The 25,048-nt window shown below is 35.8% G+C and overlaps 2 protein-coding genes across 4 annotated transcripts in view; both read left to right on the plus strand.

Annotated features, from left to right (window-relative positions):
* Positions 1 to 8,538: 8,538 nt before the first annotated feature.
* Positions 8,539 to 14,524, plus strand: LOC148090117 (sesquipedalian-1-like). Of its 2 annotated transcripts, XR_015713614.1 has the most exons (4): positions 8,539 to 8,624; positions 8,929 to 8,986; positions 12,084 to 13,393; positions 13,459 to 14,524. XR_015713614.1 is itself a non-coding variant. In XM_087812445.1 (3 exons), exon 3 carries the CDS (start codon positions 12,098 to 12,100, stop codon positions 12,899 to 12,901), a length of 804 nt encoding a protein of 267 aa, XP_087668571.1. In that variant the 5' UTR covers positions 8,539 to 8,624; positions 8,929 to 8,986; positions 12,084 to 12,097; the 3' UTR covers positions 12,902 to 14,524. The 2 variants fall into 2 exon arrangements, 1 of the variants encoding a protein (XP_087668571.1); XM_087812445.1 differs by having other exon boundaries at positions 12,084 to 14,524.
* A 2,051-nt stretch (positions 14,525 to 16,575) lies between these two features.
* The window catches only part of sh2b3 (SH2B adaptor protein 3), a 62,199-nt gene continuing 53,726 nt past the window's right edge, over positions 16,576 to 25,048 (plus strand). For both annotated transcript variants that reach the window (XM_087812461.1, XM_087812480.1), the window contains exon 1: positions 16,576 to 16,829. The gene's annotated coding sequence lies outside the window, so the exon portion shown is untranslated. The remainder of the gene's footprint in view (positions 16,830 to 25,048) is intronic.

Here is a 25,048-nt window from a genome sequence, read left to right on the forward strand (position 1 = left end):
AACCATGATGTCGACCCATGATGTCGAACCATGATGTCGAACCATGATGTCGACCCATGATGTCGAACCATGATGTCGAACCATGATGTCGAACCATGATGTCGAACCATGATGTCGAACCATGATGTCGAACCATGATGTCGAACCATGATGTCGACGCATGATGTCGACGCATGATGTCGAACCATGATGTCGACCCATGATGTCGAACCATGATGTCGAACCATGATGTCGACCCATGATGTCGACCCATGATGTCGAACCATGATGTCGACCCATGATGTCGAACCATGATGTCGACCCATGATGTCGACCCATGATGTCGACCCATGATGTCGAACCATGATGTCGACCCATGATGTCGACCCATGATGTCGAACCATGATGTCGACCCATGATGTCGACCCATGATGTCGAACCATGATGTCGACCCATGATGTCGAACCATGATGTCGACCCATGATGTCGACCCATGATGTCGAACCATGATGTCGACCCATGATGTCGAACCATGATGTCGACCCATGATGTCGAACCATGATGTCGAACCATGATGTCGACCCATGATGTCGAACCATGATGTCGAACCATGATGTCGAACCATGATGTCGACCCATGATGTCGAACCATGATGTCGAACCATGATGTCGAACCATGATGTCGACCCATGATGTCGAACCATGATGTCGACCCATGATGTCGAACCATGATGTCGACCCATGATGTCGAACCATGATGTCGAACCATGATGTCGAACCATGATGTCGACCCATGATGTCGAACCATGATGTCGAACCATGATGTCGACCCATGATGTCGAACCATGATGTCGACCCATGATGTCGAACCATGATGTCGAACCATGATGTCGAACCATGATGTCGACCCATGATGTCGACCCATGATGTCGACCCATGATGTCGACCCATGATGTCGAACCATGATGTCGAACCATGATGTCGAACCATGATGTCGACCCATGATGTCGAACCATGATGTCGAACCATGATGTCGACCCATGATGTCGAACCATGATGTCGAACCATGATGTCGAACCATGATGTCGAACCATGATGTCGAACCATGATGTCGACCCATGATGTCGACCCATGATGTCGACCCATGATGTCGAACCATGATGTCGAACCATGATGTCGACCCATGATGTCGACGCATGATGGCGAACCATGATGTCGAACCATGATGTCGAACCATGATGTCGAACCATGATGTCGACCCATGATGTCGAACCATGATGTCGAACCATGATGTCGAACCATGATGTCGAACCATGATGTCGACCCATGATGTCGAACCATGATGTCGAACCATGATGTCGACCCATGATGTCGAACCATGATGTCGACCCATGATGTCGAACCATGATGTCGAACCATGATGTCGAACCATGATGTCGACCCATGATGTCGACCCATGATGTCGACCCATGATGTCGACCCATGATGTCGAACCATGATGTGGAACCATGATGTCGAACCATGATGTCGACCCATGATGTCGAACCATGATGTCGAACCATGATGTCGACCCATGATGTCGAACCATGATGTCGAACCATGATGTCGAACCATGATGTCGAACCATGATGTCGAACCATGATGTCGACCCATGATGTCGACCCATGATGTCGACCCATGATGTCGAACCATGATGTCGAACCATGATGTCGACCCATGATGTCGACGCATGATGGCGAACCATGATGTCGAACCATGATGTCGAACCATGATGTCGAACCATGATGTCGACCCATGATGTCGAACCATGATGTCGAACCATGATGTCGAACCATGATGTCGAACCATGATGTCGACCCATGATGTCGAACCATGATGTCGAACCATGATGTCGACCCATGATGTCGAACCATGATGTCGACCCATGATGTCGAACCATGATGTCGAACCATGATGTCGACCCATGATGTCGACCCATGATGTCGACCCATGATGTCGACCCATGATGTCGAACCATGATGTCGAACCATGATGTCGAACCATGATGTCGACCCATGATGTCGAACCATGATGTCGAACCATGATGTCGACCCATGATGTCGAACCATGATGTCGAACCATGATGTCGAACCATGATGTCGAACCATGATGTCGAACCATGATGTCGAACCATGATGTCGACCCATGATGTCGACCCATGATGTCGAACCATGATGTCGAACCATGATGTCGAACCATGATGTCGACCCATGATGTCGAACCATGATGTCGAACCATGATGTCGAACCATGATGTCGACCCATGATGTCAAACCATGATGTCGACCCATGATGTCGAACCATGATGTCGACCCATGATGTCGAACCATGATGTCGAACCATGATGTCGACCCATGATGTCGAACCATGATGTCGAACCATGATGTCGACCCATGATGTCGAACCATGATGTCGACCCATGATGTCGAACCATGATGTCGAACCATGATGTCGACCCATGATGTCGACCCATGATGTCGAACCATGATGTCGACCCATGATGATCCCGGGACGTCAGTCAAAGCATCGACGCTCGTGTTGGAGTCGCTCGTTCAAAAGAACGTCTGCTGTTACCGACGACTGATGAAATGTGTCTTTTCTGAGCTGAAACCTGAGAATCGTTGCATCTCAGTCGGGGTCAGAACCGTCTTCGCCTGCGTCCCGGTTCTGATCCCAGACCCCCCGGGTCGACTCTCCGGGGATCGTCCTGTCGCTCTCACGGGTCTGACGTGTCCAGACGCAGCCTTCCAAGGAAGTCCAGCTCATGAATGGAAACTTATGAAGGTTGAGTGTGTGAATCAGTGACATCACAAGATTGAATTCATGGATTTAACACTTTTTTTATTTGTTCACATTGAATTATTTTTTGGGAATAATTGAATTCAATAATTTCTATATTAAAATGTTGTTTTTTTTAGTTATTATTGTGTTGTTATTATGTATTTATTTCTTGTTTTAATATCTCAATTACAATTATTACAACATTTTCTAAATTCAATATTTATAATGTATCCGTTGAATAATCGTCTAATAATATTTAAAAGGTTACAAATTAAAAAATATCAAATTTATAAAATCATTTTTTAAATTATTAGTATTAGAAGTATATGTGTAAAAATGTTTTATTCATTTTGGCAATATTTTGTAAAAAATATTATAGATATACAGTATATAATAATAATATTCATCATTTAAATGGTGAATATTCTTTTTTATGACTTTGAATGAAAAATGTTTTAACATGAAGAATTTAATATTATTATTATAATAAATATGAAACATATTCTTTTAAATTCAATATTACGTTCAAATTAAATATTTTAAATTCAATATAATTTATACGTTTCATAATCGTCTAAAAGTATTTTGGTATTCGTTTAGTTTTCTCTGGTGACTCTTATATTTACATTTCATATTGAATTTAAAAGGCTACAAATTTAAAAATATAACATTTATAAAGTCAATTGTTTAATTATTGGCATTAGAATAATAAACTATATGTGTAAAAACTTTTATTCATTTTGGCAATATTTAATTTTTACTGTTCATTACAGTATATAACAGTATTATTATTATTATTGTCATTATTATACAGTAAAATCAACTTTTAATATACATTTTATAAAATATAATTATTCTTAAAATAAATCAATGACTAACAATTGTGTCGTCTCCGGGTCAAAGGTGAACGACCTCTGGGTCACCTTGACCCGGAGCCAACACAAGGCTAGAATCTTCCGATGACACTGATGAACATCGTCGTGACGACATCGTTGGATCTTAAAGGAAAACTTTATTAATTTGTATCAAATTCTGTTTTTATACTGAAAAAACATATTTGTAAAAACATATTTATATATTTGCTGCATCTTTTCTACAGAGACTGAAGATATTTTTGATACTTGACGTGTGAGAAGTTTTTAATGCAATCGTGTAAAGTCGCTGAGCCATAACATTATGACCACCTGGTTGAGATCCGGTGAAAAGACTCGAGCCGACGACGCTTGGTTGTCGTCGACAGACTGTGTTTGTTTGACGTCCTCGGATGTTTAACCGGATTCAACCGGTTTAAGACGCTTGTTGTCGCTTCAAACTTTACTCTTTCATGAAATCACAGACCATTGACCGTGTTTAACTTTAAAAATATTGATTTCATTCTTGACTAAACTTGACGAGTCTTTTTAATTCACTCTTTCTTTCGTTTTAATGTATTTTCTTTTAAAGATACAATTTTACACACTATTTGTTTTTGTTAAAAAAAATGTTTTTCCTAATTTTAATGTTCATTTTTCTTGTCTATTTTTTCTATTTTCATTCAAAAAGAAATAACAAATCAAAAGCTGAAAAGGCACACAGATGTGTCATACCTCTGCCAAGGAGATAAAGTTACAGTATTTCAAAGACAAAAACATAAAATCAATGATTTAAGAATTTTTCGATCTGGATTTCTTATTTTTTGACGTGTTACCAGGCGTATAAAGCAACCCTTAAACAATTCCAAAAATCACAAAATAAAAACACTATTTTACTTTCGTCACAACTTGTAACTTCCAAAAATGTTCCAATGAAGATAAAACTCTATTTTCGTCTCTTTTTAAATCCAATATAAAACGTTAACATTTACGCAGACGATGATCTCCTTGGCAGACGAAAGAAGGATCAAAATCCACCTTTAAAGACAAAGCTTTAAAAAATAATCTCCGTATCGCTCGTGACGTTCCTCGACTGGTCATAATGTTACGGCTGATCTGAGGAACATTTTAATAAAGGAAGCATGATCTTGTATTTTCTATGCATTCTCGTGAGACGATATGAAACTCGTTCGACCTCGAGGTCGTTTCTACTCTGGTTTTTACACTATTTTTACATCAGAACGAAGACGGAGAGACTCGTCGAGAAACTGTCGTTTATTTGACGAGAAAATGTTTGAATCAAATGTTGGAAATAAACTTTTTTCACTTCGTCCTGCAGTGTCTTTATTTTTTTAATGTTTTCATGAAGAAAAAAACTTTGGAATATGTTGAATTTGACATTTTAAATGATTTATTTTCTTATTATTATTGTATTTTTTAACATTTAACTTAATAATTGAAAGTAAAAATGCAAAATAAAAGTTTCATATTTTATTTCCACAAATTGAAAAAGAAATTCTCTGAATTTAATAATTTTGAGTTTGTAGCCTTTTAAATTCACTATTAATATGTATAATGTGTATTAGTGACACCAGTACTTTCTGCTGTCAATATTATTAATTTAAAATTCTATGACTAACTTCTGTGACATTATTTTCCTAAGTTTAGAGATTTTTCTCGGTTGAAAATAAAAACATTTATTATTGTGACGTCACTGATATTGTGACGTTTCATCTGCAGCAGAATCGATGCTTCAGTTCAAACTCAAGACGCAAACGTCTTAATGGCTTCACAGCGTTCGTGTAATTAAAGGAGTTAATCTTTGGGAAACATCTTCTGAACTTGAGATGAAAGTCTGGTCGACGATCACATGAGCATCAGCATCAGTTCATGGAGGATCAGCATCAGTTCATGGAGGATCAGCATCAGTTCATGGAGGATCAGCATCAGTTCATGGAGGATCAGCATCAGTTCATGGAGGATCAGCATCAGTTCATGGAGGATCAGACGAGCAGATAAAAGGTCGTCTTCGTCTCGTCGCAGATTTAACTGCAGCTCGTCACGGACGCGTCACGTCAGCGAGAACATGAAGGTCAGCGAGAACATGAAGGTCAGCGAGAACATGAAGGTCACGAGGAGGCGGAGAGACGCCGTGACCCCGTGAGAGAAGGTCAACTGCAGGTTCTGATGCTGAGATGAACATTAGTGCTGCTGTGGTGACGATGATCCGACCTGTCAATCACAGCCTCCACTCACAGACACAATACTGAGACAAGGATCGACCAACAGTACCTTAAAAATACTATTATTATAATAATATAATAATTATACTTATGACAAAAATAAATGAACCAAGAATAATAAATATAAATAATAAATACTATGAAACAGTTCATACTTATGTTAGGACATACAGTACACAGTACATAAAGAGAAAATAATGCAAATTATGACAATTAAAAAAAAATTAATAATAATAATAATAACGTCAAAATAATAAATATAAGTTATTCTAAATATATCAACAACAATAAAAAAAAATAAGCAGACAATAAATACTATGAGTATGTATTTTAAATTCACACAACAGAAGTACAGGAAATGGGAGAAAATATCTAATTTAAAACAATTTATTTTTTAATTAAAAGCCCTAATTTTCCGCATTATGGACAAGTTTGATGTTTCAACAGTTTATAAGGACATTATATTATATTACTATTATATAAGGACATTTAGGACATACAGTACACTTAAAAAACAATAATACATAAGGAGAAAATAATAATAAAATAATAATAACTATGACAATAATAAATTAAAGAAAAATAATAACGTCCAAATAATAAATAACTTATTATAAATCATTCTAAATATATCAACAACAATAAACATTTTTGACAAGACAATGAATACTAGAAGTATATCGTTTTTATTCACAATACACAAGTACAGTAAATGGGAAAAAATAACTTATTTAATGATAATAAATGAAGATAATAATACAAATAATAATAATTATAATAATACACAAAATAAAAAATAATAACGTTAAACATTAAATAATAAATACATAAAGAATTATAAATCATTCTAAATATTTCAACAAAAGTAAATATTAATAACAAGTCAATAAATACTAGAATTACATAATAATATTCACACAACAGAAGTACAGGAAATGGGAGAAAATAACTCAATTAAAACATTTTATTTTTTCAAATTAAAAGCCCTAATTTTCCACATTAGGGACAAGTTTGTTGTGTCATCAGTTCAAACTTATATTAGGACATACAGTACACATACTTTAAACAATAATACATTAAAAAAAAGAAATAATAAAATAATTATAATAATACACAAAACTAAATAATAACGTCCAAATAATAAATAAAGAATTATAAATAATTGTAATATATGAACAACAATAAACATTTTTAACAAGACAATAAATACTAAAGTATACGTTTTTTAATTTACACTACAGAAGTACAGAAAAGGTAAGAAAATAACTCAATTAAAACAATATATATTTCTATTAAAAGCCTTGATTTTCCACATTGCAGACAGTTGTGTTGTTTCAGCAAGTACACACTCATACAGTACACATACTTAAAACAATCAATTAAAGATTATTATTAAACAATAATGCCACTAATAAAATAAACAAAAATAAAAACGTAAAAACAATAATAAAGAAATGATTATAAACAATTCTAAATATATAAACAACAGAAAAGATTTGTAAAAAGACAAAAACTACTAGAACTACAAATTTAAAAAAAACACAGACACTACACAGAAAAGAGGAGAAAACAACAAATAAAAACGTTTTACTTAAATATTTCTGCTAAAGAAACATAAGTTTTCATGTTATTAGAAAAAATCTCTTTTTTATATGTTGTCTATCAGGAAGTGTTTAAAACTGAGTCACGTGACTAAATAAAAGATAACTTAAAAACGTAAAAAACTATCATGAATGTGTTTATGTTTAAGTTTAATTAATAATAACACAAAAATAATAGTCAAATCAAAGAGGGATCAAAATAACTGTGTAGAATGTAATTAGAATTGTAAAGAGAAGAAAATATATAAACTTTATTTCACTGTAAATCATTGTAAAGTTAATATAGAGTTAAAATATAATTTAGAGTTTAATCTGATGATTTCAAGTCAGTAGGTTTGTTGTTATAATTTGGTGTTTTGCATTTATTTAGTGTTGAAAAACACATTTTTAAAACTTGTTCAAATAAATGTTTAATCTGCTGTTTTATGCTTTTTTAATCTGTTGAAATTGTTCTCAAGTTTCTTCGGGATTCATTATATATATATTTGTCACTTTAGTAATATATGTACATATATACATTTATATAATTTTTATTTAATTATTTTCAGATGTTTCTTGTTTTAATTATTAATCATTTAAAAATATTTAAAAACGTTTTGTACAACTTCTATGTATTTTTGAAAGTGTATTTAACCTAAATATTTTTTTTTATTTAATTAAATTAATTAAATTTAATTTTAATACGTTCTTTTTTTTCTCGAACTCATTTTATTTTAACTATAAACCACAAAAAAAAGTGTTTTTCTTTTTTAATTCCTTTTAACAAATTAAACAATACATGAAAAGATGTTTCAATTTTTAACCAACCGAAACCATCATTTATTATTGATTTATTTGTTATTATATTGTTAACAGATGATAATGTTAATAAAGTTTTTTTTAATTGTTGAACGAGCTTGGAAATGGATGCTTGTTTTTCTCACCATGATCCTAGTTTTTCAACGGAGTCGACATTGTAATGGATTCCAGCGGTGGAATTCTACTCCGCCCGCGATAGATGTCCTTTTAATAAAAACAAGCTTTTTCTAGTACGTGTCACGTGGTGTGGAAAATGGAAAAATGAAGAAGGCGAGAAGGAAGAACTGAAGGAAAAGAAAAGTCTTCAGCGAAAGATCCGTGTTTCGTGTTGAAGGTAAAATGGTTTCTTGAGAAGATCCGCGTGAACATGAGCGTCACCGCCGCGCTAGAGTCGCGCTAGCTTAGCATGCTAACGTCTGGGAGAGACGCTGATGCGGCAGGTTTTCATCCCAGCGGGGAGTCTGTGCTTCACCGACAACAAACACGTGAAAATGTTCCTTAAATGTGTCACAAAACTTGTGACTGAGACTGAATCACCGTCAGTTCCCTGTTTCTGACCCAACCTCAACATGTTAGCGACTGATCCTCGACTCACTATTGTTGACACTTTTGCATGTTTGTGTTGAATCTCGTCCAAGGTTCGTCTCTCAAGGGGAACATGTTCTGGACCAGAACCAACTTCATGTCCTGCGACCTGTAAGTACATGTTTTTATCAATCAATAATCAAGTCAACGACACTGACTTGTTGAGACTAATTATGTTTCACTTTTATTTTGTGAGTTTCTAACAATGTTGATTTAATGTCTCATAAGAAAGTTATTAATACTTAATAATATGAAAGTTATACTATGTGAAGCAAACGTAAAACTTGTCACTCGATCCTGACTTCATTGACAAGTGGATTCCAGGACCAAACACAGTGAAAAGACTCGTAAAAAGATGCTGTAAAGTTGTAACATCCTGCTGTGATTTATATCTTGTGTTCTTTAGAAGTTAAAGATGTTCTCTGAGCTTCTTCTCCTGCGAGGAGTGAAGACGTTTATTATTTATGATGCACTCAGATCTGATGAACCGTAAATGTTCAGTTAAAGACAAACGTCTGCGTTAAAAAGAATCCGATCTGTTTCTGAACGTGTTGAACTTCATGTTGAAACGTATAAAACCACCAATGTTGTAAAACACATGAGGTCAAAGTGCGTTGATGGACAGACACAGACACTCAGAATACATTTTAATATTTAACAACAAAGGGTCAACTTCTATTTAAGTCACATTTTTGACAGCTTTACATTTGTAGAATTTACTTAAGATTTAGGTCAAGTTTTTCTACATTTTGTCAATTTCTTTAGTCCTTACAATGATTTAGTATTGGTTAGTTTTTATACACTTTGTTAAACATTATTCTTTGGTGAAGTGGCTGCTGTGACAACAAAGATCATGTACGTCTGTGAGGGAGACTTATTTTTCAGTCTAAATTAAAATAATACATAAAATACATTTTAATCTTTCTACTGTATTAAAAAAGAATTCAATGGTGCTCCTGTAGAACTTAACACTAAAATAGAATTTAAACTGAATCTCTCTCGTGTTTCTCGTTTTCTCCTCTTTCACTTTAACTGAAAGGTAGATTTGTGTTAATTAATTTTACTTTATTTTATATCCTTTTATTCACAGATTTCAATAATGTATGGATTCATGATTTAAAAAAAACAACCTTTATTTTTATTATTCTCCCTAAACCAACGTACAACAAAGAAAGAATAGTAATAATACCAGTAATAAATGTAGAAGTACTAGACAAGAAAGATCAACAGAAAACAAATACAAAATACAAAAGTAAAGAATAAATACAATGGACTTTTTACATAGGAAGAATAACTGAAGACTTTATTATTTAAACCCATAAAAAACACTTTTTTCTAGTTAAATGTTATTATTTTCTTATATGATTGATTTATGCGAGATTCTTTTTTTTACAAATTGTATTTTATTAAAGATACAAGTGTTATGAAAACTGACTTTACATCCGTCTCCTAATTTAAATTCCATTAAAAACACAACATAATACAATTCTATATCTAAAGGAACGAACAATTAAAAACAAACAAGTAAAAACAAACAAACAAACAATAAATCTACGAGGCTAGTGTGGATCTCACTGAAAACACTCGACTGCTTCGACACGTTTGATTCGACATTTAAAACAAACGTACGATGAGTTCTGGAGGCGAAGACGTAGACGAGCAGCTCCACGGTTGGACGATCTCACGCCGGCGACACTCGTCCGCACGAGGTTAATAACGACCAGAAGGCGAAACAAATAACCCCCAAAAATAATAGATCGAAATAGACGAGCCTCCTTTCTCTGAGGTTTAAGACGTCAGTCGACTCCTCGATTCCAGGACGTAACGGATTCAGACTTTATTAAAAACTATCTGCAGACGATCATCAAGTCTGTTCTGTTTTAATGTTAAGTTGATATTTTTAAAAACATGTTTTACATAAAACACATCGATCCCATGAGATTATTCTGTGTTTAGTTTTTAATATAATGTATTTTATTTTAATTAATTATGAATTATTTATTTATTTTTAATTTTATAGCAATATACTGTATATTATTTTATTTTGATGTATTTTATTTGATTAATCTCTTTATTTCATTGATATTGTTTCATTTATATTCTGTAATGTTACCACAATAAATCCCGGTGTCATGTTCACTGAAACTCTATATTATTAACAATAGATTTTGTCAGTAAATTTTATTTAGTAACCAAGTTTATTTCAATTAAACCTGCGTTTGATTTTATATAATTAATTAACATTTTTGCAATGCTGTGATACATTTTGCAGAATTTATTTGACCTTTTGCTCTTCAATATATTTAATATTTTCTGTCCTGATGAAAACTCTTTCTAGTCTGTTATCTGACATGTAATTATGTTACAAAATAACTTTTTCCACAGACAGAAATAACTAGCATCGACACTGTTTCCCCGACTGTATCCTCTTGTCCTCAGTCATAGGACATTTCATTATTTGTCCTTTTCTATTTGACTCATGGGAACTTGCATGACATTTAAGAGTTTTAATTCTAAAAACTCTGGTTGAATAATACAGTTTTTAAACTGCGCTCTCGGGCCACGTTAAATCTGCTCAAGGGCCGCAAATCTTCCCCCGAGCCTGACTTTGAAAATGCCTGTTCGACATGATCGTTAACTGTGATTGTCAGCATTAAACCTGATGAGAGCGCCCCCTAGTTTTCAAACGAAAATATGTCAAAACGTCAGCTTTTAAAAGCTGCTTTTCTCCACTGTATCCTCTCGTCCTCAGTCGTAACTGCTTTCATTTGTTTTGAAAACAAAATATGTCCAAACATCAGCTTTAAAAGCTTCAGGACTCACTGTATCCTCTCGTCCTCAGTAATAGCGCAGGATTTCATGGTTCCTTTTAGCTGTGGGGGAAATGTCTGCCGCCATCTAGCGGACGGGAGTTGAATTGCAACACCAAACAAAACACTTGCACAAACAATTTTGAATTATAAACCAAATAACAACTCTGATCAAAATAAAATATAATTTAATAGGAATAAAAAAATGTGTTCGACTCATATTGAAAAATATTGCGATATACTTCGCTGCATTGATATTTTCTCACCTCTGGTTCCAACACTTTGTTATCGACTCTGTATTCCAACAATAGTTTGCTCCTCGTCTCAGACGTAACGAATCAAATCTCGTGGTAAACTCTCGGCCCTGAAGCTCGCCGTGACCTTCTCTGTCTCCTCAGATGATCGGACGAGGATGAAGCTGAACGAACGCAGCGTGGCTCACTACGCCACCTGCGACTCGCCGCCCGACAAGACGGGCTTCCTGTTCAAGAAGGGCGAGCGCAACACGGCGTACCACCGGCGCTGGTTCGTGCTCAAGGGCAACATGCTCTTCTACTTCGAGGAGCGCGACGGCCGCGAGCCCATCGGCGTGGTGGTCCTGGAGGGCTGCACGGTGGAGCTGTGCGAGTCGGCCGAGGAGTTCGCCTTCGCCGTCAAGTTCGACTGCGCCAAGGCTCGCGTCTACAAGATGGCCGCCGAGAACCAGCCGGCCATGGAGTCGTGGGTGAAGGCCTTGTCGCGCGCCAGCTTCGACTACATGCGGCTGGTGGTGAAGGAGCTGGAGCGGCAGCTGGAGGAGGTCACGGGCGGCGGCGGCGGCGTCTTCACCCTCCCCGGGCGGGCGAGGGTCCCCAAGAAGGCCTCGAAGTTGGGGTCTTCGTCGGGGTCTTCGTCGTCGTCCTCGTCCTCGCTGTCGTCGCTGTCGTGTCAGAGGTCGCAGCAGGAGGAGGCCCCGGGCGGCTCCAGGCTGGTGGGCGTGGCCTGGAGCAAACCGGCGGCCAACGGACTCCAGGAGGGGGCGCTGTCGTGCGCGGCGTGGGAGGCGGAGCCGGAGAACGGCGACGACGGCGGGAAGGGGCCGCCGGTGCCCCCCCGACGGGCCGGGGCCTCCCTGGAGAGCCCGGTCTGCCCCGGGACCGGATGCTTCTCCAAACTGCACGAGTGGTACGGGCTGGAGGTCGAGGAGCTGAGGGTGCAGTGGCTGCAGAGCCAGTGACCTCATGAGGGAGGGTGACCCTCGCGCGACCTCTGACCTTCGCTCCACGACCTCGGATGAAACCTTCGACCCTGTAGTCGAGACTCAGTAGAACCAGTTTTTAAATGTTTTTTAAAGAGACGTTCAATCCAACGATGGTAGAAAGATCCGGGAACACGTACACAGTACTTTAATAAAATACTTACTCACCTGTTGGCAAGGTATTACCATATTCTTCCTACTATAACGCGCACTTAAAATTACTTAAAAAATCCTAAATGTTTCTAAATGTTAATTCTGGTTGTACTTGCCGACTTCAAACCGTTCTTTCGTGGTACATGGCGCCAGAAACAAGGCTTCATAGTATTACTCTGAGAGGCTTTGTAATCATACTTTCCGTGGTTTTGTAGTATTACTCCTGCGCGAGTCTACGTAGTATTATTTTGCGAGATTCTTTATTATTTTCGATGCTTCGTAGTAATACTCTCCGACACTTTGTAGTGATACTCTGACGCTTCGTAGTATTACTCCGCGAGGCTGTGTAGTATAACTTAGCGAGACCCTTTAATATTTGTGAGGCTTCGTAGTATTACTCTCTGAGGCTTTGTAGTGGTACTCTCCAAGGCTTTGTAGTAATACTCTCTGAGGTTTCATAGTAATACTCTGCAAGGCTACCTAGTATTACTTTGCAAGGATCCGTAATTTTACATTGCTAGGCTCCGTAGTATTACTCAGCTAGACTTTGGAGTATTACTCAGCAGGCTCAGTAGTATTACTCCGTGTGGCTCAGTAGTATTACTGTGATTCCCAAGTACTTTGAGCTTGACTTTATTCTACACTAACATGGTCAGCGTTGACTGTTAACCAGTGGTTACTGTGTCTGTTAATAAGTCGTTAATAAAAAGTGCAATATTTACTTTAATTCCTACTGCAAACGACGAGTTGATTTATTTAATGGAGTCAAAGATAAATCAATGATTTAATGTCATCGATCAATATTAACATCAAACCTTTGATTAAGCAAATGAAGGAAGTGGCTCCGAGCCAATCACAGCTCGAGAACTGCTCATTAATATGCGCGTATTATCCTGGTACTAATCCTCCTAAAGTACTTCCTACAATCACTACGTTCTACACTTGGATGGTACTTCTAAACAATCATCGACTAATAATAATGTGTTTTAACGGTGTGTTGAGATGACGTCACACTAATGTATCAAGAGTTGTCGGTTCGATTCCAAACACGATGGGAAGCAAACGAGCCGTTGGTGTCGATGACGTCACCGTCTCGTGTTCACCGTCAGCCAAACGTCTGCGTCCAGAGAGACGCTTAAATACTTTCTGGTGAACAAACGTCTCTTCCATGTTGGAAGTTGTTGTTTTTCCTTTTGAGAATCGAACTCGTGCCTTAAGTTGTTTTTGTAACTTTTGTAATTTTGATCTTCTTTGATCTTCTTTGATTCCAAGTTTTCCTCCAACGTTCTCTGGACCAGTTGTTTGAACCACTTTTATTCTTGTACTTTTATATCATATCACTTGTATTTACACCTTTAAAGTTTTTGATGAAACATGTTCATGGACAAATTGTGTGGAAAAAAAAAAAATTACAAATAAAATCTGGCTTCAAAGAAATAATGTTGAAAATGACTCTTTTTTGTAAAAATATTAAATAACTCAAATAAGGGATTTTTTTTCCGTATAAAGTAAATAACAAAACAATTTAGTGATTTTAAATAAAAACACATAAAACGATATTAAGTGTATTTGTTTCATATTAAACTAAAAAGAATAAGGGATTTATTTTAAATATAAAACTCATAATAATTACGTTTTTTAATTTATTTTAGAAACACAATAATGACTAAATCAGGTGAATTTCATGTTAAACACGAAACTAAATTAACAACTTTTTTTTCTTGCATAAATATAAAACATTATAGTTATCAACTTCAGTGATATTTTTATATAAAACACAATAACAAAATTAACTAAGTAATTTATATTTGAAGAGTGCTTTTCAAGAGCAGGGTCACGTGATAAAACGCAAAATTAAATGAATTGGGTTTATATTTATATAAATAAAAAAATATATAATAACTTGAGATTTATTTTTATTTATTTTGGAAACATAATATAATATTTATTTCATGTTAAGCAAAAAACTCAATTAATTATTTTTGTTTATATACAAAAGACATAATAATAAGAGAATAAAAAATAAAACACAATGATAATAAAAGAATAAAAAAATAGACGCAACGAAAAGAATAAAGGAATAAAAATAAAACACAATGATAATAATAAGACAATAAAAAAAAAAGATAATAATAAGAGAATAAAAATAAAACACAATGATAATAATGAGAGGATAAAAGTAAAACACAATTATAATGTTGTGTTTTTAATTCAATTGTTTTAAATGTTACTTACATGTCATTGTTGTTGAACATAATGATTTGATAGAAATGACGTGTAGTTCAGTGGAGTCTCAGCAGGTGGCGCTGCTCAACTGTCTCATCATAGATCAAAGGCGTTAATGATGGACAGACGCGAGTAGAATCAAAACAATAGATATTTATATTTTAACACTTGAATAAAATAACTTTGATGTTAAGTTTGTTTTTGCAACAACGTTATGGAAATATCTTCCTTTACAAGTGACGTCACTACATCCTTGTCGTCGATGATTTCAAGATAAAAGCACAAAAATATATATGTTTAATTTCCCATGTTGGACAATCTTTGTTGATATTTGTTTTTACTGGTTGTTGGGCAAAAAAAAAAGTAAATCATTTTTTTTAGTAACATATGACTTGTAAGAAACTAACAATTTTACTTTATGTTTATTTGCTTTTATTTTAGATATTTTTATAACATTATTTTAGCAAATTAAGCTTTATTTATTTTACATTTATTTAGTAACTCACAGTCAGAAAAACATACAGAGATTGATCGAGAACTTTGGGGAAATTGTCCGTAGATATGAGTGTGTGTGTGAATGGTTGTCTGTCTTTGTGTGTCCTGAGACAGACTGGCCTCCTGTCCAGGGTGTCCCCTGCCTCTTAGTTTCCAGTTATGGTCGTTGTTTCCTGCGTTAAAATGTCTGTTTGTTAATGTGGGAAATATATTATTCAATTAAAATAAAGTTGATTCAATCACGAATAAAGTTCAAACGAAAAAAAGTTGATTCCGTAAAAAAAAAAAAGAAGTTTAAATGGAAAAGAAAAGTTGCTTTTTATCAAAAATAATGTTCAAATAAAGAAGTGAATTTAATTTTTTTTTTAAAACAAGTTTAAATGGGAAAAAGTATTATATATAGTAGTATTAGTATTAGTATTAGTATTATACTGTATATATTAAATATAAACTGTTTTTATTGGATTAAAGTAAAGTTTTGTGTTAGGATCGTAATATTGTGTTTTTTATTTATTTAACTCAACCATAAAAAAGTTGCTTCAATCAAAAGTCTCAATAATACTTAATTTAATCGAAAACATTATTTTTAATCAAAGAAACTTTGTGTTATATATTTGTGTGTACTTATGTATTTTATTCATTTTAACGAACAATAAAGATGTTCATTCCAAGAATAAATTGCGTCGATGGATGCCTTTATTTTGAAAGGTCCAACCGGAAGCGACACCACTCTCTCTCTCGCGCTTGACGCGGCACATTTTTTTTGTCGGCGGAAACAAGCAGTCGATCCTTTTCTTCTTCTTCTTCTTCTTCTTCTTCTTCTCTGCGCGTCAAGTTCGAGTCCCAGAAACTTTTCCTTCTCTTTCTTCTCTGCTCGAGTCGTGCAGACGAAGCTTCTGATGGAGACTCGACGATGTTCATCTCCGGGACTTTGTTTTACGTCCATTTTCTGCTCGTAACGTCATGTTCGCGTCGAGCTTGACGAACATTTCCGTTATGAGAAGTTCAACCTGTTGGTTCGTCCGAGATAACGGTGAGTTTTTGGAGTTTCTCTCACTTTTCTGTCTCTTTTCTGTCACTTCTGTGTCACTCTTTTCTCTCCACAAACATCACTCTTTTCCTGTGCGTTACCGCGCGCACACTTTTACTCTGCGCTGCCGTTTACACCGAGAAGAAAGAGTTTAAACTGCATGAACTATGAACTTTTATCTTAAATCTAACATCACAACAAACCAAGATACTGTTGTGTAAACACTGAGTTTAACATTTGTTCATATGTTCTTTAAATGTGGATCAAAAATAACGTTTTAATGTGAAAAAAAACTTCTTCAAGAGACCAAAACAAGTAAAAACTGTCTTTATGAGGCAGAATCCTCCTCAGGACCAGACTGTGTTGAACGAAGGAAAGTAAAAAAAAACTACTTAAAAGGATGTTATTTCACTGTTTTAATAAATACATGTAGAGACTGAGATGCATTTTCTATTAAATTCCCTTCAAACTACATTTTCCAACACAAAAGTAAAATATACATTTAAAGTAACATTAAATACTTTTAAAACACTGTAAAAGAGGCATAGATAAACTTTATCGATGTCTCTGCAGGTATCTTTTATTGTATTATATTTTATATATTTTATCTTGATTTTAAAAAAAAAAATGGTTTCCATTATATTCAGGCTTTTCTTCCTCAGCAACAGTCGCTGAATAAAACTCGGCCCCAGAGGTCGTTAAATTTTCCATCACTAAGAAAATGAATTAACATCTAACAACCTGAAGTATTTCAAATATAATGTATTGTGAAATAAACCTAAATAAATATATCAATAATCGTCATCTTTTCTGCGATACTATGATAAACGTATTATTCAGTTAAAAAAAGTTGCATCCATTTAAAAAAAAAAAGTTCCCTAAATTAAAACGAAGAAAAGTGTAAATTAAAAATATACACAATACTACTAATATAATAATACTTTCCAAACGTTTCAACTGACTGATGTAAATAATTCAAGAGTTTTTATTGTTATAATTGAAAAACAAAAGACAACTTTTTTTTTTTCAAATGTACTTCTAGAAAATTAAACAATTAACATGTGTTTATTTGTAAAATACAAATAAAGATCCTCTGTTTGTTAACATTTTTTACTTTGCTATACAATTAAACTCAGAATATTCCGATAGTTTGCTCTTTATATTTCCGCTTTGTTGTATTTTTGACTTTGTTCTTCTTTTTTTGCACTTTGTTCTTGTTCTTGCATTTATGAAACTTTTGTCTGCTGTGAACTGGAAACCTAAGATCAACAAAGTATATCTTGTATCAAAGTACATCACAATATACGGTAGAGATTCTTGACAATACACACTTTTCCGCCGAGTCCTCCGACGTTAAAACTCGTAGAAAAAAGAGGAAAAACAAACGTGACGTGAGGCTTCTGGGGAGAGTCTGAAGAAAGGGGGTCAGTTTCCAGCACTAGGATCGGGTATCGCTTCGATCCAGCCTCAAACTTTACATTTATTGTTTAACTTGCTATTAAGTGTTGAACTTTTAACCACAACTAGAATGTAAAAGTCCTTTTTCCTTTTTATTTAAAGCGTGACCCGTGATACTTCAAAGTAGAGCAAGAAAATTAATAGTCCAAGTATTGGTCGATATTCAAAGTCCAAGTATCGGTATTAGTACCTTTAGAAGTTGGATCGGTGCCTCCAAAGACACAACCAGTACCAGTACTAAGTTAATTGTTTATGTGAGAGTCAAAATTTAACATTTTTGTTTCATTAAAATCCTGTTTGGTCTTTATATTCAGTTCTTACTTCAAAAGTAAATGTATTTTTTTTACAACATGCTAATATTGCTTTGCTAAAGCTATCCATTCCGTGGTTATCTTTAGCATGTTACTATGCTAAAGCTATCCATTCCTGTAGTTTGCTTTAGCATGTTGCTATGCTAAAGATATCCCTTCCTGTGGTTAGCTTTAGCATGTTGCTATGCTAAAGCTAACCATTCCTGGGGTTAGCTTGAGCATGTTGCTATGCTAAATCTATCCGTTCCTGTGGATAGCTTGAGCAAATTGCTATGCTAAATCTATCCGTTCCTGTAGATAGCTTGAGCAAGTTGCTATGCTAAATCTATCCGTTCCTGTGGTTAGCTTGAGCAAGTTGCTATGCTAAATCTATCCGTTCCTGTGGTTAGCTTGAGCATGTTGCTATACTAAATCTATCCGTTCCTGTAGATAGCTTAAGCAAGTTGCTATGCTAAATCTATCCGTTCCTGTGGTTAGCTTGAGCAAGTTGCTATGCTAAATCTATCCGTTCCTGTGGTTAGCTTGAGCATGTTGCTATACTAAATCTATCCGTTCCTGTAGATAGCTTGAGCAAGTTACTATGCTAAATCTATCCGTTCCTGTGGTTAGCTTGAGCATGTTGCTATGCTAAATCTATCCGTTCCTGTGGTTAGCTTGAGCATGTTGCTATACTAAATCTATCCGTTCCTGTAGATAGCTTGAGCAAGTTGCTATGCTAAATCTATCTGTGGTTAGCTTGAGCATGTTGCTATGCTAAATCTATCCGTTCCTGTGGTTAGCTTGAGCATGTTGCTATGCTAAATCTATCCGTTCCTGTGGTTAGCTTGAGCATGTTGCTATACTAAATCTATCCGTTCCTGTAGATAGCTTGAGCAAGTTGCTATGCTAAATCTATCCGTTCCTGTGGTTAGCTTGAGCATGTTGCTATACTAAATCTACCCGTTCCTGTAGACAGCTTGAGCATGTTGCTATACTAAATCTACCCGTTCCTGTAGACAGCTTGAGCATGTTGCTATACTAAATCTAACCGTTCCTGTGGTTAGCGTGAGCATGCAGCCACTCAGCGTGGCGGTAATAACATCCGACACTTGAGTAATGAGTGTAGTTACCAGTGTTGTGACTAATACTGGGATCATGTGACTCGTTTCCTCGGCCTGTGGTGACATTTTCAAGCAAAAGCTTCTCCGTTAAGTCGGATCAAGCTTTTAACCCAATTCTGAGGAAGAAAGTCTCCTTTGATCGCTTGACTCGCTCTGGAATATTGTGAACGATTGTTGATCAAATGTTTTAAGAAGGTTTAGGTTTCTTAGTTTTTGTCTCACATGTTATGATAGTTTCCTCTCCGGTTATCTAATTATTAAAGTTCTGTCACTGCTCGCCTGGTAGAGGTATTTTTATTGATGGTTTTTAGCAATTACTATTTGGTAAACATAGTTTTATTGTGTAGTTTAAGACAAAGTACACAAACAGCCTTAATTTAATAAAAGAAACCAGTTTTATTTAGGTCTTAATTGAGTCGTTATTTTAGAAAAATTAGAAAAAAAACTGTTTAAATATTAAAATTATTCTTGTACAAATACTACGTCTGAGTATTGGCAAGAATTTGGCAGACGGTGTTAATATTTTTTAATTTTTAATCTATTCATTTATTTTAACTTGATTAAAATGTAAAGCATGAAAGAATCCTGATGAAAATAAAGTTAGAAAAGTCTAAAAGCCCGACAACAACAACAACATCAACACACTGTTGTTGTTAACGTAACATGAAACTTGTGTATCAATGTTTTTCTTACACCCCGAACAAATACACAATTCAATCCTTTTTTCGCAACTTAAAACTGTTTTGTGGAAAATGACTGTCACTCAATCAAGATCATGATTTATTTGTTTAAACTGTAGCCAATAGTGCTGCTGTCGGCAATCTTTTACTAGTACAAGTTAAAAAAAATTCAAGTTTAATTCAAATAATTTATTTAATCTATTTGTCGACTCCTTTAAGAATAATTGCAAAAGTTTTTTAGCAGAAACGTAAACGTCTGAGTTCCTTATATTGTATTTGACATGTTGTGAGTAATATTTAAAAAGATCCGACGACGTGTAAACGGCTGAAAATCATGATCTCCAGGATCAAGTGTCAATCATGTCGTGACGTCCCTCGATCGATGGAGGTTGAGGGTAAAAATCAGGAAGTGTTTGATGTTCTTCTGGTTGAGAACAACTGTCCCAGAGGAGCTCCGTCAGGGTCACGTGACTCGAACACAGGTTCTGATCCGACCACGATGACCCTGGTGTCGGACGGAGAGCCGACGAGTTAGATCTGGAGTCTGAAGGATCTCCGGGCGTCACGTTCTCTGGTGTCGAAGGTCACAGCTGCAGTAATGACAGTCAATGTTGTGTCTTTTGTTGGTCACGGATGTGGATTACAGGCCTGATGCAGCTGCACATGTGACTCTCTTGACGTGTGCGAGCTCGTCCTCGCGCGGGAATAGAACCGACAACTCCAGGAAGGCTTGATGAAGTGTAGACGTGTGCGTTAAAGTGAAGAGACTTGAGGTAGAAATGAACTTTCATAGTCGTTTCCAACACTTTCCTGTATTTAGTAACTCATGAAAATGGTATTTTAGTGAGTCATGAGTCTGGAGTTTGAATCCTGCCGTGTTGCTGTCGGCGTCGAGGTGTCCTTGTGCAAGGCATTTCATGGTTAAAGCTGATAACATCTCAGTATTACAGAGATAAATAAGTGAATAATACAATTAAAAAAAACATCAAGTTGCTCCCAAACATCACTTCTGCGACGAAGTTGTAAAAGTACTTACTGGGGTTGTCGCAGTACTAAAACTTGATACAGATACTCGGGAAAATATGGTATACTTGATACCATTTCTGATACTTCAAGGATACAAATGTATTTACTTACAAGAAAAATGGAATAAACTCAATTAAAACGTGTAACTATTAACAGAACAGAAGTTAAATGTATTTATAATAAAATACTGTTGTTTAAAAAGAAACTAAAACTACGATAACAAGTTTCAAATAAATAAAATGATAATACCAAAGGGACAATGTTTTAAAGCTGTATGTTGTTGACATCTAAATATACATAAACTGTATTTCTTGGTTATGCTGTACAACAAAAATGTTGGTATTAATTGTATTCCATTTTAGTATTGATACTTTTTTGAGTTTCAATACTCAACCCGAGTACTTGCATGAACAGAATGAAATAACAAAGTCTCAGGTCAACAGTGGCAGAAAATCAATAAACGTATGTTTCAATAAAAAGATTAAACTTGGTTTTCTACGGAAATAAATATCACTAATAATTCCCAATGTTATACTCAAGTACAGTCTTTTTCAAATTGTTACTTTTACAAATATTTCAGAGACTTTTGTTTTATGATACTTAAAAGGCCTTGGAACCGTCATCTGTCCATCATTAGACAGGCAGACATCAACCAAAACCCTCACTCAGAGTCATTAATGCAGGTTTTTGGAAACCACTAGTCAAACATTTCACACATAAAAGACGAACATTCTCCGTATTTAACCTTTAAATCCAAACAAATGTAATTTCTATCGACTGGTCCTCCCTTGTTTCGCTGCGTTTGAGTTTAATAACCTGGTGAATGTTGCAAAAACTGTATTCATTTAATTAAATGTATGTTCTTTATTTGTTCTACATGTGTGTAGCTAAGGCTGGGTATAGAATTTCTTAGAAGATATCACTTATAACGCTCAGTCTCGCGGGACTTGCATGTGTTTCCCGCCAAACTGAGCGACATCAGAGAGGAGCCGCCGGCGCGTCGTGATATCACCAAATCAATAATAAATCCACCTCCTTGTACACGCACACATAACACTTTATAAATGACGCTAACAACTTAGCTCGTTAGCATACGGTGAAGACGGACAGGTTTGTTTGGAAGTTCACGATCTTCTAAGAAAACAACTGAGACGAGATGAAAAGTTCTTACAATATGTTGCTTTAAAAAAGGAGGTTGAAAGAGACGAGTGACTGGATCACTAGTGTTTGACTAGATCATAAGTTAGTATTACTTCACTTGATCACTAGTGTTTGACTAGATCATAAGGTAGTATTACTTCACTGGATCACTAGTGTTTGACTAGATCATAAGTTAGTATTACTTCACTGGATCACTAGTGTTTGACTAGATCATAAGTTAGTATTACTTCACTTGATCACTAGTGTTTGACTAGATCATAAGGTAGTATTACTTCACTGGATCACTAGTGTTTGACTAGATCATAAGTTAGTATTACTTCACTTGATCACTAGTGTTTGACTAGATCATAAAGTAGTATTACTTCACTGGATCACTAGTGTTTGACTAGATCATAAATTAGTATTACTTCCGTTGATATACTGAGCCAAGATGCGTCACCATAGCAACCGAGCCTAACAAGCTGCGCCGCACAGTTCACAGACGGACGGAGACGTAAACAACAACGAGACATAGAAGTACAAATTGACAACTTTACAGAACGCGACACATTTGTGTGTGCATTTAAGAAATGTTGGATTTATACAATAAAAAATTACATATTCGCACGTGCCAATATCGTGAAATCGATATTTTTACGATATATCTTGCAGCCCTAGTCGGAATAGATCTTATAGAATTTTTATCCAAAAAGTATCGATCAGGAACTTTCACCCAAGTGAAGGTATCAGTACCGGTGTCAAAAAACTTTGATCAATACTCAACCCTGTGTGAGGCTGAGAGTGTGATTTGAGAAGTAACTTTGTTGTAGCTTCACCCCCCCAGCCCCCCTCTAATAAGACTTCCAAGATCCAAATTCCTGGTTTAACTTCCAGGAATCCAAGTGGCTCACAGCCCGTCAGTGTAAATTGACTTCTCGGGTTGGTTCTGTGGCGGTAAACAAACGCCCACACAAGAACCTACACTCGGCGCCGTAAGTGGTGTCATGGGTTCGGACACGTTAGTAACCGGAGCAGCGAGCGCCACTGACTCATTCATGAAACGCTGGATCTCCCCGCGGAGACGTCTTCCTTCTCCCCGGACGGAATGTTTGAGTCGTGCATGAATGAGTCGGATTGTTTTGATCTCGCCGGAGCAGCTGTGAATGATGGAGAGTTGTTTTTCACCGACTGTGTGGAAACTTTCACCAGGAATTTGACTCGATTGCAAAACTCTCTCCGTGTCTCTTTCACACATTTCTGCAGTCGTTCATCACACCAGTGCCTGGAGGTGCTGAGGATCTCTACCATATGTATCACCACATGGGGTCAACAATACCATACATGTGTAGTATTGTCAAGTACTTCACCACTCTTGACGAAGTCGTAACTTCTTTCATTTGTTTTGAAACCAAAATATTTCCAAACATCAGCTTTAAAAGCTGCTGGACTCACTGTATCCTCTCGTCCCCAGTCATGGCTGAGATCTTGTGGGGTTTCATTGTTCTTTTCACGATACAGGGTGAACGTTACGCTGTATTGCAATACTGTATGAACAAGGATATAGTTGTAGTATTGTCCAGTACTTGACTCTGGTGTTGTGATAGTGTAGTAACAAGTATATATGTGTAGTATTGTCCAGTACTTGACTCTAGTGTTGTGATAGTGTAGTAACAAGTATATATGTGTAGTATTGTCCAGTACTTGACTCTGGTGTTGTGATAATGTAGTAACAAGTATATATGTGTAGTATTGTCCAGTACTTGACTCTGGTGTTGTGATAGTGTAGTAACAAGTATATATGTGTAGTATTGTCCAGTACCTGACTTTTATTTATTATTTATTATATTATTTATTATATATTTTTCTTACCGTCCTACAAATTAGTGGCGACGTTAAATTAACTTAATTTAACATTTAAAACTTTTTTAATTGAGTTAATTTAATTTTAAATTTCCTTTATTCTCTGAGACTCCTGTGTTTGTCTCTGTGTTATCTTGATCTTTTAAGTATATATTTTATTGAGTATTGTGTTGATTGTTTAAGCGCTTTGTGACCCTGGTCTAGAAAAGCTCTACAAATATTACTTTGTTACACGTTTTTAATTACGGAGAAGCAACAACCGAGTTGTAATTTAACTGGTGAGGCTTTTATAACGGCAGCTCTGGACTCTACGTGTCCTCGGACGTAATCCTGGAAACATCAATAATCCAAATGTGTTTTTATGGTTTCATCGAAATAACTTTTCTAAACACACACACACACACACACACACACACACACACACACACACACACACACACTGCACTCCTTGTTTGATGGTCTTCAAGGGACCATGAATGTCTTTAAAGTCGATGGTCATAAATGATCATGAACGAGTTTTTATTAAATGTTCGAATCAACAAAGATCAAAGGTCGAACATCGGGTCAAAGACAGTGAGTAGAATCTAGAAGAGAGAGTTGATGGAGGTGTAGACATGTGACCAGGAAAGTGACTTGAGAAACTCCAA

This window comes from Callionymus lyra, chromosome 1, assembly GCF_982586985.1.
Source record: "Callionymus lyra chromosome 1, fCalLyr1.hap1.1, whole genome shotgun sequence".
Lineage (NCBI taxonomy): Eukaryota > Metazoa > Chordata > Actinopteri > Syngnathiformes > Callionymidae > Callionymus > Callionymus lyra.